This window comes from Thamnophis sirtalis, unplaced genomic scaffold (genome assembly GCF_051295495.1).
Source record: "Thamnophis sirtalis isolate CommonGarterSnake01/CBP01778 unplaced genomic scaffold, rThaSir2_p1.2 scaffold_12, whole genome shotgun sequence".
In the NCBI taxonomy this organism is placed as follows: Eukaryota; Metazoa; Chordata; class Lepidosauria; order Squamata; family Natricidae; genus Thamnophis; species Thamnophis sirtalis.
The window spans coordinates 2,912,413-2,928,162 of record NW_028261392.1 but is presented as its reverse complement, the minus strand read 5'-3'; the positions used below and the strand labels follow the sequence as shown (position 1 = coordinate 2,928,162).

General features: G+C 42.4%; 1 protein-coding gene across 2 annotated transcripts in view; it reads left to right on the top strand.

Moving 5' to 3' along the window:
* The window catches only part of NAA16 (N-alpha-acetyltransferase 16, NatA auxiliary subunit), a 35,673-nt gene extending 27,121 nt beyond the window's left edge, over positions 1-8,552 (top strand). For both annotated transcript variants that reach the window (XM_087726973.1, XM_087726972.1), the window contains exons 15-20: positions 235-428; positions 1,068-1,176; positions 2,478-2,576; positions 2,683-2,826; positions 4,671-4,768; positions 5,766-8,552. In XM_087726973.1, the coding sequence (XP_087583099.1) occupies positions 235-428; positions 1,068-1,176; positions 2,478-2,576; positions 2,683-2,826; positions 4,671-4,768; positions 5,766-5,966 (845 nt within the window). In that variant the 3' untranslated portion in view covers positions 5,967-8,552. The remainder of the gene's footprint in view (positions 1-234; positions 429-1,067; positions 1,177-2,477; positions 2,577-2,682; positions 2,827-4,670; positions 4,769-5,765) is intronic.
* Positions 8,553-15,750: the final 7,198 nt, after the last annotated feature.

Below are 15,750 nucleotides of genomic sequence, written 5' to 3'. Positions count from 1 at the left end.
ATTCGCTCCCCAAAGGGGGGGGGGCAGGGATCCCGGGAAGCCAAGTGTGTGATCTTACCGGCCATTGGGAAGTATGCGGCGGAAGACGGGTCTCGCGGAAGGTTGTGGAACGCGGTAAAACCCACTGAAGAAATGTTAACCGTTGACCACAGATCAGTTGTTGACTCTTCCGTCTCGAGGGGCTACCAGCCCCGGGTCGAAATCGAGAAAAAAGCCTGATTCTGTTTCCTACAGAAAACCTTTCCGCCAAAGAACTGAAGAAAATGCTGAGCAAGCAGCGGCGGGCGCAGAAGAAAGCGAAACTGGAGGAGGAGAAGAAGCACGCGGAACGAGAGCGGCAGCAGAAGAGTCAGAAGAAGAAACGAGACGAGGAAGAAGAGGAGACCAGCGGCCCGAAGGAAGAATTGGTCCCTGAGAAACTGGAAAGGGTAAAAAACTTCACTTTGGCCTAATTAGCAATAGCCGTTAGACTTATATACCGCTTCATAGGGCTTCCAGCCCTCTCTAAGCGGTTTACAGAGTCAGCATATCGCCCCCAACAACAATCCGGGTCCTCATTTTACCCACCTCGGAAGGATGGAAGGCTGAGTTAACCTTGAGCCGGTGAGATTTGAACCGCCGAACTGCAGATAACAGTCAGCTGAAGTGGCCTGCAGTGCTGCACCCTAACCACTGCGCCACCTCGGCTCTAACTTTGACCGGTTACTAAATAAACTGTTGTAAGTGGGGGGCTACCTGTCAATTAGAACCAAGAAGTCAGGTGTCTTCTGAAGTGGTGGAACACCTCAAGCTTTCTATCCTCTTTGACCTCCCTCCCTCTCTCTCTCTCTGTCCCTCTCTCTCTCTCCCTCCTTCCCCCCCTCCCTCCCTCTCTCTCTCTCTCTCTCCCTCCCTCCTTCCCCCCCTCCCTCCCTCCCTCTCTCCCTCCCTCTCTCTCTCCCTCTCTCTCTCTCTCTCTCTCTCTCCCCTGGGAGCAACACTACACCAAATTATGTCACGCTTACTCCTTGATACTCTTTTCACGGGCTCCGCTTTGTAACCTCCTCGGTTTTCTGTTGTTGGGACAGGTGGAAAATCCGCTGGAGGAGGCGATTAAGTTCCTTATACCTCTGAAGAACCTCGCGGCAGACAACATAGATACTCATCTCCTGGCCTTTGAAATCTATTTCAGGAAAGGTAAAGTGCGTGCAGTTGTCACATGGGATAAGGAGAGGATTTTAACGCGGATATGTACGTACTGTGCCCTCCCCCAATTGTGCATGCCGGTCAAAGTGCGTTTAATTTTTTCTGCGCCTACAATTATCTGTACAGAATACAGGTGGAGGTTCTAGATCAGTTTAATTAAATCTATTTTAGATGGAATTATAATAGTCAGATAGGTTTCATTTCCTGCATAAATGTATTAATCCTAAAGAAAGATGCTTGGCTGCCTTGTAACGTACAGTATTTCTGTAATCTATCTAGTTTATATAGTCCAGTTCAACAAGCAGGCCTCTATATCTGTCTGTCTGTGTGTGTGTTTACCTATCTGTCTATCTCATCTCTTCTATTCTATCTATCTCTATCTATCTATCTATCTATCTATCTATTTATCTAATATCTATCCTCTATATCTATCTATCTTCTATCTATCTATATCTATCCATCCACTTTATCTATCTATATCTATCTATCTATCTATCGTCTATCTCTCTATATATATCTATCCATCCACTTTATCTATATCCATCCATCCTATCTATCTATCTCTATCTATCTATCTATCTATCTATCTATCTATCTATCTATCTATCTCTATCTTCTATCTCTCTATCTCTATCTATCCATCCACTTTATCTATCTATATCTATCCATCCATCCATCCTATCTATCTATCTCTATCTATATATCTTCTATCTATCTCTATATCTATGCAACCATCCACTTTATCTATCTATATCTATCTATCTATCGTCTATCTCTCTCTATATATCTATCCATCCATCCTATCTATATCTATCATCAATCTATCCTCTATATCTATCTATCTATCTATCTATCTATCTATCTATCTATCTATCTATCTATCTATCTTCTATCTCTATATCTATCTATCCATCCACTTTATATTATATCTATCCATCCATCCTATCTACCTACCTACCTATCTATCTTTCTTCTATCTTCTATCTCTCTATCTATATCTATCTTCTATCTATCTCTATCTATCCATCCACTTTATCTATCTATATCTATCCATCCTATCTATTTTTCTATCTATCCATCTATCTATATCTATCTATCATCATAAGTGTGAAAAACAATCCTAAGTCACTTTTTTCAGTTCCCTTGTGACTTGTTATAAGTTGAGGATTCGCTATAGTGACCCCCCTGGATCTGTTTTTCTGTTGTAAGCCCCTTCCCACAGGGGATTGATAATTGGATAGCCTTACTTAAAATAATAAAATTGCAATTTCATTTTTTCCTGTTTCATCCAGGAAAGTTCCTGCTAATGTTGCAGTCGGTTAAAAGGGCTTTTGCCATTGGTGAGAACAACCCCTGGCTACATGAATGTTTGATCAAGTTTTCCAAGTGTGGTAAGTGCAAAATAAATCCGGCCCCTTTGCTGTAACCTTTGGCTGAGTTTCCTAAAAATGAAATCAAAGGGCTCATCTGAATCAAGGTTTTCTTTGTTGCTCCTAGTGTCGAATCATAGCAATTTGCCAGAAATCGTGAACAAGGTTCTTACGCAAGAAATGGAGAAGATCTTCACCAGCAAAGATTTGGAAAGTTTCAACGAAGAATTTCTCAAGCGTAATTCTACCTCTATACAGCACCTGCTCTCAGGTATGTGTGGACAGGTGTGTTTAAACACCGATGGGCTGGCAAAGCTACATTTCCCAGCAGGAATAAACTTGTGTGGCCGAGCACAGCAACCACATAAGGCAAAGGTTTGCAAATTCATTTCCACTTTGTTGTACAGGCAGTCCTCAACTTACGGCCACGATGTTGCTAAGTGAGACATTAATTAAGTGAATTCTGCCCCATTTTACGGCATCTCCTGCCATGGCTGTTAAGTGAACCGTTGCAGTTTTTAAGTTAGTAACCCAGTTTTTAAGTGAATCTGACTTCACTGGTCAGAAGGTCGCAATGGGATCACATGACCCTGGGACATGGCAACTGTCATAAGTACATGCCAGTTGCCAAGCCTCTGGATTTTCATCACGTGGTCATGGAGACGCTGCAACGGTAGTAAATGTGAAAAATGATCATAAGCCACTTTTTTTCAATACCGTTGTAACTTTAAACAGTCACTAAACAAACCGGTGTAAATCAAGGACTACCTGTGTTGTAAAATTCAGGGTCACATTCAGCCTAGATTGAGCGATAAAGAAGCTAGATTATCTTTTGATTTAATTGACGTGATTTCCGATGATTACACAGATCTTAATTTTGTCTTCCCATTCAGAGAGGGGGGGAGAGATGCAGAGAGAGACAGAAGGAGAGAGAGAGAGAGAGAGATGGATGCAGAAAGAGAATGAGAAAGAGAAAGGGAGAGAGATGGAGAGAGAGAGGGAAAGAGATGCAGAGATGCAGAGAGAGAATGGAGAGAGAGAGAGAGAAAAGAAGGGAGAGAGAGATGGATGCAGAGAGAGAATGGAGAGAGAAGAAAAGAGATGGAGAGAGAGAGGGAGAGATGCAGAGAGAGAATGGAGAGAGCGGGAGAGAAGGAGAAAGAGAGATGCAGAGAGAGAATGGTGAGAGAGGGAGAGAGAGAGGAGAGAGAGGGAGAAGGATGCAGAAAGAGAATGGAAAGAGAGAAAGGGAGAGATGGATGAGAGAGAGAATGGAGAGAGGGAGAGAGAAGGAGAGAGGAGGGGAGAGAGGGAAAGAGATGCAGAGATGCAGAGAGAGAGAATGGAGAGAGAAGGAGAGAGAGATGGATGCACAGAGAGAGAAGGGAGAGAGGGAAAGAGAATGGAGAGAGGCAGAAAGAGATGCAGAGAGAGAGAATGGAGAGAGGAAGAGAAGGAGAGAGAGATACAGATAGAGAGAATAGAGAGAGGGAGAGAGAAGGAGAGAGAGAGGAGGGGAGAGAGATGGATGCAGAAAGAGAATGGAGAGAGAGAATGGAGAGAGAGAGGAATTGGTTATATTTGGTTTTCTTAGCTTAGAAGCCCACATTTGGGGATAAACAGCGTAGAAGTTAGTAGACCACTATCTAGTGAGATATTGCTAGATTTCTCTCTCTGGGCACAATGAGAATATATCTGCCGAACAAAACTCCGTATTGGTGACAGGAAGGGCATCCGGCCAATAAACACTCAGGTCCATTCAGTTGCCCAGACTCCACCCTGCAAGGGATTATGGGGCCATTAAAGGGAGGTGAAGAGTTTGCTCAATGATACCATCAAAGGGAAGATCTTTTTCCACATAATAAAAATATCTCACACTCGTATTTCAGAACGGCGATCATAACATCTGGCAAATAAGCATATTCCTCTAATGTCTGATAGATAAAATCGAACGTCTTTCATTTTATAAAATCTTAATATACTCCTCTGCGTGATTGTTTCAGATAGATTAATATAAAGAATAATGGGCTTCAGCAGCTAAAAACCTGGTTTTTTTCTTTATATAAAACGAACATCCTTTTCTTTTAATAAGCTGCTTTTTTTCCCCTCTTGGAGGTGCCAAAATGATGTATTTCCTGGACAATTCAAGGCAAGAGAAAGCAATCGCCATCGCTACTAGACTTGACGAAGCCATGGGGGACAGAAACGTGGAGGTAAATCACTGTTCTGACTGAGGCTTCTCGAGAGCAGGAAGCCAACTCCTGGTCCCGACAAAAACCCCTTTTATTAATTGACTGTGAATTCTGCTCATTCACATCCAGCAAAGTCTTTTGAGGGAGGATTTACAGCCACAGACCTTATCTGGCTTGGAGAGATAGCAATAGCAATAGCAGTTAGACTTATATACCGCTTCCTAGGGCTTTCAGCCCTCTCTAAGCGGTTTACAGAGTCAGCAACTTGCCCCCAACAATCCGGGTCCTCATTTTACCCACCTCGGAAGGACAGAAGGCTGAGTCAACCTTGAGCCGGTGAGATTTGAACCGCCAAACTGCTGATCTAGCAGTCAGCCCACTGCGCCACCTCGGCTCTATGCTGCCAGGCTGATTATCTGCAAAACTTGGCAAGGAGTCTCAGAGAGTCATGAACCAATTAATTGAACCAATTGTGTCCTGCAAACTCCACTCCCCTTTTGCTCCTCTTTTATTTCCTCTGGGAGGGGCCATTCACTGTCCTCCTGTGGTCTTACTCTCAAGTCGACCCTTGTTCTTTAGCTGTTTCCTTCGTCTTGCAACTCTGCGCATGTGCACACTGGGAACAGGCTCCACCTGTTCTTCTGTCTCACTGATGTCTGACTCCGAAGGCAGCTGGTAACTGTCATACGGTCCTGGCCCCCTCTGCTGGCTGGAGAATTCTGGGAGTTGAAGTCCACAAGTCTTAAAGTTGCCAAGTTTGGGAACCACTGTGTTATAGCCTATTGAAGCCTCCTTAAGCCCCCCCCCCCCTCCCCGTTTGCTGCAAAGAGGTAAATTGCTGGGAGGCAGAGGCCAAAGGGTGGGGTCTGCTGGGTGGGTGGGGCTACATTTGGTATATAAGACGCACCCAAATTTCACCCTCTTTTAGGGGAGAAAAGGGTGCGTCTTATACTCTGAAAAATACAGTAAATCTGATGAATTCTGCTTTTGACGCTTCTCCTTGTGTGTCAATCTGCAGATTTTGACGACGGTTTTGGATTTCCTGCGCGATGGCACCTTTGGCGGATGCCACAGCCAGAGCGAGGCATATCGGACCGCGTGCCACAAAATGTTCCCTTTAGCGACGGCCTTCATGTCTCCCACCAGTGATGAGGACGGTTGTTTTGCCCCCGTGAATCATATGGCCATCAATCATGAAGTGCTGACCAATGAGATTTGAAACAGAAGGCCAGGACCAGCTCCTGACACTCCAGGGATCGTCCGGGATCTTCCCGCCGGATCTCATCAAGAACCACTCAGCTGTCCAAACCCGGGAAACTGGAGGCAAATCTACTCTGCAGGAAACTCCTTTTTCCCTCAACAAAAGCTGCCAATGATGAATAGAAACAGCCTTTTTTTGCATAATGCTGGGCGTGTTTATACTCTGTACAGCTATAAATCTTTCTATTCTGAATCGTCGACCCATAAATTCCATTGAATATACCAATAAATACGATCACTTCTTCCAAAACGTGCAAGGAAGGTGTCCGTACGAGGAGAACCTGAGGAGAGGCCGCCATCTTGACTGTGTCACCATCCATGTAAAGTCCTGCATGTGAAAGTTAACAAACCAGGATAAATATATCCTCGAAACATGGTGTGTGTGTTTCGATGGCGTCCTTGGTGCTCCTTTAGCTTCGTTGTTTTCTTGCAGACTTTTCATTGCCCGGTTGTGATCAAGGCTTCCCGAGAGCAGGAAGCAAAGTCCTTGTCCCGACAAAAAGCCCTTTTATTAATTGGCTATGAATTCTGCTCATTCACAGCCGGCAACTGTTTTTCAAGGGAGGATTTCCAGTCACAGACCTTATCTGGCTTGGAGAGCTGCCAGGCCGATATCTGCAACATTTGGCAAGGAGAGTCAGGAACCAATGAAGCGAAGTAATTGTCTCCTGCAAACTCCACTCCCCTGTCGCTCCTCTTTTATTTCCTCTGGGAGGGGCCATTCACCGTCCACCTGTGGCCTTACTCCCAAGTCGACCCCTGTTCTTTAGCTGTTCCGTGCATGTGCACACTGGGAACAGGCTCCAGCTGTTCATCTGCCTCACTGATGTCTAACTCCGAAGGCAGCTGATAACTGTCAGATGTCCCTGGCCCCCTCTCTGCCTCCGACACAGAGCCCTCATCAGAGCCTTCCCCAGACTCCAGGACTGGCCCATCTTCCTCCCCAACCTCCTCACTGTCCGAATTTACAGCCATCTCTGCTGGCTGCTGGGGGGCCACAACAATAACCATTTTCCCCCTAGTTTGGGATCCCAAATATCACATCCTTTCAATAGATATTTGATTATTGCTTGGAGGAATGATCTCTCAGATGGTAGGGACAAACTTCCATGTCCAGGGTAATTTTATATATGAAAAGTAAATCAGGAGGTCCGGGCAGATCAAATGGGTGTAAAGATTAATTGCAAGCCTAAGCTGTCTACAAGAATCTGGCCAACTAACAGTCAAGGGAAATGAGCGGGAGATAAGAAAGGAATTCAAGGTGGGCTGCCTCCGACACAGAGCCCTCATCGGAGCCTTCCCTAGACTCCCAAGACTGGCCCATCTTCCTCCCCAACCTCCTCACTGTCCGAATCTGCTGCCATCCCCTGGTGGGCCACAACATGCCCAATTAGGTAACAAACACCCTGCTTCCTTCTTGCGCTAATGACGTTACCTAGTTGGGTCATGAAACATCTGCAAGAAAACCACCAAACTCAAAGAGAGCACCAAAAAAATCTCTTGTGTCAACCCTGAGCTACTAATATTATTTTCTGTTTCTTTCAAAGCATGGATCGCGATGGGTACTGGCCTAGTTTTCCTCAGTTTTCTAGTATTGTATGGAAATTCTGCTTCAATGGAAAAGTGCTTTCGGATTTATAAAACGGAGAATGTGTTTTTTTAAAGCTAAATTATTTTGGTTTCATAATGATTCTTTCAACGATCAATTAACCCTTATTGTTGTATTTTAATTTGTTTGTTTTTTATTTTCTTATTTGTATCCCCTTCCCCCTTTGGTTGTTAGCCGCTCTGAGTCTCTCGGGAATAGGGCGGCATACAAATTGAATCAACTACATCTACAACTTAATACCGTTAAGTTGCCATTATATCTATTAAGATACCTTTGTATTACTTAGGAATTTTAAAAACATTTCACTTCCAAAACAAAAGGGAGAGAAAATTAACGGGGAATGCAGTCGTCATCATCATCATCAATAATGGTGAGCCACATTAAAATGTTCAAGAAATGAATTGGAAACCAGTAGTTGGAGAAAAAATATTATTGCATTACATTCTGTAAAGCTGTTAACGTTAAGTAAGGCTGTTTTTTAAAGCACAACTTTGGCTGATTATACATTGCATTTCATCTTTTTTTTCCCCCTGTTTAGTTTTTATAAGTTAACGTACATGCATTTCACCTATAATATATCAATGTTTTGAATCAGTTTTAAATGTCCCCCCCCTCCCCTTTCAGGAGATAAATAACTATTCCTGAAAATGTAAAAGAAAATTCACTGTGGCTTTGTATTAAAAAAAACACCTTTTGTTTTGATGAGGGGGAAAAAAACCAATGGAACCAGTTTGTTTTCAATTTTTTCTTTTTTTTTTGAGTAATGTAAATATCTAAATGACGGAGGTCCTATGCAAAATTTAAAAAGGGAAGTTTTACCAAGATGTCACGAAGACAATCTCCTTTGTCATTTACTTAGGATCGATAGTTGAATGAAAACTTTACTGTAAAAAGTTCAACAATGTAATGCTGTAATAAATTATTTTGTACACTTAACTGCTGGCGTTCAGTGTTTATACCAACCGAATATCGTATTTTGAAGTCTACAATTGCATTACAGGGAAAGTACTCAGAATAACAATAGCCAATTTAATCTGCTTTAATATACAGGTGCTCCTCAACTTATGACGGTAATTGAGCCCAACATTTCCGCTGCTAAGTGAGCCAGTTGCTAAGTGAATTTTGTCCCATTTCATAACCTTTCCCCCCACAGTTGTGAAATCACTGCAGTTGTTAAATTAGCAAACCGGTTGTTAAGTGAATCTGGGTACCTCGTTGACTTTTTTTTGGGCACCGTTGTAACTTTAGACAGTCACTAAGTGAAAATGTTGTAAGTCAAGGACTCCCTGAAATCCCATTGTATTGGTGGCCAGTATCCATATCTTGGTTAATGACGGGACTTTTAATTTTACAGAAACCCCCATGCAGGAGATGATGTACGTTCATCCCATGTAGATACAACAGAGGTTTTCTTCTGGAATGGATGGTTGATTAGATGTTGCGTCAATCCAAGCTTTATCAGGTCATGGATAAGCATAAGGGAGGGTGGAATATAAACAATATTTTTTTAAATAAAAAAAACTTGAAAACAAATTACATAATTTTAAAAAATTAAAAACTATAAAACAACCATAAATCTACAGGGAACATTAAAAACATTAAATAAACACCACCTCTCCCCACAAAAGTTAATTCAAAATGTTTAATATTTATTTATCAAATCTGTACACGAAGGCAACTTTAAGTAAAGGTAAAGTTTCCCCTCGCACATATGTGCTAGTCGTTCCGACTCTAGGGGGCGGTGCTCATCTCCCTTTCAAAGCCAAAGAGCCAGCACTGTCTACATGGTCATGTGGCCAGCATGACTCAACGCCGAAGGCACATGGAACACTTTCCTTCCCACCAAAGATGGTTCCTATTTTTCTACTTGCATTTTTGTTCATGCTTTCGAACTGCTAAGTTGGCAGAAGCTGGGACAAGTCACAGGAGCTCACTCCGTTACATGGTGCTAGGGATTCGAACCACCGAACTGCTGACCTTTCCGATCGACAAGCTCAGCATCTTAGCCACTGAGCCACCATGTCCCTTATAAATAAATAAATTTATTAACTCTAAAACATTAAAATGATAATAAGGACTTAAAATTTAATGTATTCATTAATTAAAATAAAAGCAGAATGAAAGGAAGGGAGCGCAAAGATAAATGATGGATGGAGGGATTGGTAGATGGATAGGTAGATAATAGTTACATGATGGATGGATAGATAGGTACATAATAAGTAGGCAGTAGGTAGGTAGGTAGGTAGGTAGGTAGATAGATGATAGATAGATAGATAGATAGATAGATAGATAGATAGATAGATAGATAGATAGATAGATAGATAGATAGATGATAGTTTTTTAAGTTTATTTTTTCATGTTTGTTAATTTTGTGTACTCTGTTTTCATTTTTTAGTTTTTTTTTTTAAATCATTTCTTTGTTTCCCACCTTCCTTATCCTGGCTCTGTAACCATAATAAAGATTTGGTGGCTAACTAATGCCTCATCCCCACTGGGACATTTAAAGGTAGCCCACTTAGACCTTTTAAATGTTCAGATACGCCTCAAAAACTGGAAGGAGGGCATTGTGGAGGGCTGAAATGCAAGGAATACCGAAGGTTGAAGTGGTGTCATTGCAACTCTCCTCCTGCAGATGTTGTGTTCACCTGCTTTATTTCTCCACTAGAGGGAATATGGCTTCTTCGGTGGAAAGTATCTCCACAGCTAAAAATATATGTTACCTGGCTTGCAAGAAAACAAGCAAGCTTAGAGAGCACCCAAGGCCCCTTCAACTAAAAATATAGTTTGTAATCCCATCAAGCATAATTAGATGCTCAAAAGGAGTTCGTGGTAGGGGGAGAGAAATTTGCAAAATAATCATTATTCTACCTCCGTCTTCAGTAAAGGTGCATTTGAGATCGTTCTACTCACAACGTGGAAATATCTTTGTGAGAAAAAGTAGAATGGAACACATTACGTGAAGTTCTAGGTGAAAATGATGAAACTCTGCATGAAAAAGTAGATGAATTACATGGGAGACGAATTTCTGTGTGAAAATTATGAACTTTGATGTGAAAAAACTAGAAAGATACACAGAGTAGACCTTACTTACGTGCTTGGAAAGGGAAGAGGGACGAGAGGATAAGAGAAGGAAAAAGAGAAAGGAAGAGGGATGGGAAGGAGAAAGGAAGAAGGAAGAGAAGGGAAGAGGGAAGAGAGGATAAGAGAAGGAAAAGAAAGGAAAAAAGAAGGAAAAGAAGAAATGAAGAGAAGGGAAGGAAGAGGGAAGAGAAAGGAAAGAAGAGAAGGAAAAGGAGAAAGGAAGAGGGATGGGAAGGAGAAAGGGAGGAGACAAAGGAAGAAAAGGAAGGGGAAAGGAGGAGGAAAGGGAAGGAGAAAGGAAAAGGAAGAAGAAAGAGTGGAAGGAAAGGAGAAAAGGGAAAGGAAGAGAGAAGAGAAAGAAAAGGAGAAAGGATGGGAAGAGAAGGGAAGAGAGGAGATGAGAAGGAAAAAGAGAAAGGAAAGAAGAGAAGGAAAAGGAGAAAGGAAGGGAAGGAAGAGAGAAGAGAAAGGAAAGAAGAGAAGGAAAAGAGAAAGGAAGAGGGATGGGAAGGAGAAAGGGAAAGAAAAAGAAAGAAAGAGAGAAAGAGAGAAAGGAAACTGAAGAAGCCATCCATCGCTCTCTCTCTAATGCTCCCTGCACATCGTAAAACGGAGAAGGAGGCACAACACCCGTCCACCAAGCAGTTCACAAAGTTGTCAAGTCGAGCAACACAACCAGAGAACTCCCGTCCATCTTGGTGGCCACGTTTGCCTTGACGGAACCTTGGGGCAAAACTCCCTGCCCTTCTCCTCCTCACTTTTTCCTTCACTCCTTTCCAGATAAACGTGGGAGGATCCATTCCGAACGCGCCGCCCCCCCTTTGCTCTCCCTCCCCTCCTTGTGGGGGCTGAGATATCTTGCACTGGACGTCCTCCCAGCTCTTCCTTCGGCCTCCCAAGGCCATTCCCGCAGACCACAACACCCAGATAAGGGAGCAGCAATTCTTTTAAAATCACTGCATAGTTTCATCCTACTCAAGGACGGATGCGTCACCCCTTAGCTGGGCTGGGGGGGAAGGAATTTGCACAATTTTTTGCAGTGAGTTTTGTTTACCTGGGCTCTCCCCGCCTCTGCTCAGGGCCAGGAGCTGTTTCAAGTTTGAGGAAGGAGAAATAGGTGGATGGGAAGAAATTCCTGCATTCCCTGGAGCTCCCTCCTCTCCCTCCCATCAAATACTTCCTTGTCGTGGTTGTCATTCCAGATGGGCAGAGATAAAAAGCCCAATCTGAGTCCCCCCTTCGGGGGAAAAGGGCAGCATACAAATGAAATAAACATTCAAACATTCAATCTTTCTTTGCAATTCAGGAGAAAGAATAGTCTTTTTTTATTCAAGATTAAAGGTAAAGTTTCCTCTCGCACATCTGTGCTAGTCGTTCCCGACTCTAGAGGGCGGTGCTCATCTCCCTTTCAAAGCCGAAGAGCCAGCACTGTCTGAAGACGTCTCTGTGGTTTATATGGCCGGCATGACTCAATGCCGAGGGCGCACGGAACACCATTACCTTCCCACCAAAGATGGTTCCTATTTTTCTACTTGCATTTTTAAATGTACTTTCGAACTGCTAGGTTGGCAGAAACTGGGACAAGTCACGGGAGCTCACTCCATTACGCGGCGCTAGGGATTCGAACCGCCAAATTACCGACCTTTCTAATCGACAAGCTCAGCGTCTTAGCCACTGAACCACCCTGTCCCTTTATTAAAGACTATTATTAGACAGTTAATAGTCTTTTTTTATTATTGAATCTGTCATCTGCACCTCCATCACCGTCTGGTTTGACTCTGCAACCCAACAAGACAGACAGAGATTTCAGAGGATAATCAGAACTGCCAAAAAAAGAAAGAAAGAAAGAAAGAAAGAAAGAAATAAGAAAGAAGGAAAGAAAGAAAGAAAGAAATTACTACCAACCTGCCTTCCATTGAGGACTGGTATACTGCAGGAGTCTCTGAAAGTATCTACTGACCCCTCGCATCCTGGACATAAATTGTTTCAACTCCTACCCTCAAAATGACGCTTTTAGGGCACTGCACACCAAGACAACTAGGCACAAGGACAGTTTTTTCCTGAATGCCATCACTCTGCTAAACAACTAATTCCCACAACACTGTCAAATTATTCACTAAGACTGTATTACTATTCTTCTTCTCTTCCTTCCTAGTACCTATCTCTTCCCACTTATGACTATAACCATAGCAATAGCAATGGCAGTTAGACTTATATACCGCTTCATAGGGCTTTCAGCCTTCTCTAAGCGGTTTACAGAGTCAGCATATCGCCCCCAACAACAATCCGGGTCCTCATTTTACCCACCTCGGAAGGATGGAAGGCTGAGTCAACCCTGACCCCGTGAGATTTGAACAGCCGAACTGCAGAACTGCGGTCAGCTGAAGTAGCCTGCAGTGCTGCCTTTAACCACTGCGCCACCTCGGCTTTTAACCATGTTGCTTGTATCTTTAAAATTTATATTCTATTTATTTCCTAGTATGATTTGATTGCTTATTGGTGATCTAGGACTATCCCCAAGTGTTGTATCTTATGATTCTTGATGAATCTATTTTATTCTCCATTTATGTCCCCTGAGAGCATCTGCACCAAAGACAAATTCCTTGTGTGTCCAGTCACACTTGGCCAATGAAGAATTCTATTCTGTTCTGTTTTGTTTCTATTCCTTATTCCATTCCATTCTATATTTTCTTTTCTTTTCTTTTCTTTTCTATTCTATTCTATTCTATTCCAATATTCTATTCTATTCCATTCCATTCCAATCCAATCCAATCTAAAATTCTATTCTGTTCCATTCTATTTCATTCCATTCCATTGCATTCCAATATTCTATTCTATTCTATTCCTTATTCCTTATTCCTTATTCCTTATTCCTTATTCCTTATTCCTTATTCCTTATTCCTTATTCCTTATTCCTTATTCCTTATTCCTTATTCCTTATTCCATTCTATTCCATATATTCTATTCTATTCTATTCCTTATTCAATTCCATTCTATTCCGTTCTGTTTGTTCCATTCCGTTCCTTATTCCATTCCATTACACTCCATTCAATTCAATTCAATTCAATTCCATTCCATTCCATACTATTCTATTCTATTCTATTCCTTATTCCATTCCATTCTGTTCCATATTTTCTATTCTATTCTATTCTATTCTATTCCTGATTCCATTCCATTCTGTTCCATATTTTCTATTCTATTCTATTCTATTCTATTCCTTATTCCATTCCATTCTGTTCCATATTTTCTATTCTATTCTATTCTATTCCTGATTCCATTCCATTCTGTTCCATATTTTCTATTCTATTCTATTCTATTCTATTCTATTCTATTCCATTCCATTCCAATCCAATCCAATCTAAAATTCTATTCTGTTCCATTCTATTTCATTCCATTGCATTGCATTCCAATATTCTATTTTATTCTATTTTATTCTATTTTATTCTATTTTATTCTATTTTATTCTATTTTATTCTATTCTATTCTATTCTATTCTTTCTGGCTTGACTTGCAGCTGGCTGCAATTGCTTCTTTGAATAGAAGCAACTTTTCTGGGGTGTTTTTTTTAAAGTGACTCTGTTTTTTTGGGAGACGCTGATTACAGCTTTGCATCCCGAACGGAGCAATAACTAAAATCCTGGCTTGGAAAACAAGAGAGCCAGCCTGCAAGGAAAGGAGGGAGGGAAAATAGAAAAATAAATTACATTGGTAACCAATGATGACTTGACCTTCCTGCAATTACGCCATTAATTCTGGGGGTTCCGCTTCCATTGGGCTGCAGATGCCCCAGGGCTCTGGAGAAAGTCAGCTGCCTCTTGCTGGGAGACAGTTGAGGATCTAACCAAATTCTTTTCCTTGTCTTTTTTTAGCAATTGGATTAGATAAAGAGACACTTAAACAATACTCGGAGGGATTTCGACACTCTGAAGCTGACTTTATCGGTTCTGAATCAGAACTGGATGTTACAGGACACGGGGAACGGGAACTCGGCTTCTGGGTAGGGACGTAGGGGGCTGGTAAGAATAAAGAAAGGTTTCTTCTGGATACCCTCCTCCAGAGGATCAATCCTGCTGAGCTGGAGGACCCCTTGGGGCTTCTAGCATAGTCCCATGGTTGGACTTTAATACCTGGGTATTAAAAGTATTAATACTTAAGGCTCCCTTAGACGGAGGGGAGGCAGGTGGGAGGAATCTCCGGCCTTTCTCCTCTTCCTCCTCCTTTCTTTCCCCTTCCCCTTCTCCTCCTCCTTTTTTTCCTTCTCCTCCTTTTTCCTCCTGCTTTCTTTTCCTCCTCCTCCTGCTTTCTTTTTTCCTTTCTCCTCCTTCTCCTTTTTCCTCCTCCTCCTCCTGCTTTCTTTCTCCTTCTCCTTTTTCCTCCTGCTTTCTTTTTCCTCCTCCTCCTGCTTTCTTTTTTCCTTCTCCTCCTTCTCCTTTTTCCTCCTCCTCCTCCTGCTTTCTTTCCCCTCCTCCTTTTTCTTCCTGCTTTCATTTTCCTCCTCCTCTTTCTCCTTTCCTTTTCCTTCTCCTGATTTCTTTTTTCTTCCCCTCCTCCTCCTTTCTTTTTCCTCCTCCTCCTCCTTTTTTCCTCATCCTGCTGCTGCTTTCTTTCTCCTTCTACTCCTTTTTCTCCTGCTTTCTTTTTTCTTCCCCTTCTTCTTTCTTTTTCCTCCTCCTCCTTTTTCCTCCTGCTTTCGTTTCCCCCTCCTCCTCTTTCTCCTTTCTCTTTTCTTCCCCTCCTTCTCCTCCTTTTTTCCTCCTTCTGCTTTCTTTCTCCTTCTCCTCCTTTTTCTTCCTGCTTTCATTTCCCCCTCCTCTTTCTCCTTTCTTTTTCCTCCTTTTTTCCTCCTTCTGCGTTCTTTCTCCTTCTCCTCCCTTTTCCTCCTGCTTTCATTTTCCCCCCTCCTCTTTCTTCTTTCTTCTCCTGCTTTCTTTTTCTTCTTCCTCCTCCTCCTCCTCCTCCTCCTCCTCCTCCTCCTCCTCCTCCTCCTCCTCCTCCTCCTCCTCCTCCTTATTCTTTCTTCTCCTGCTTTCTTTTTCCTCCTCCTCCTTTCTAG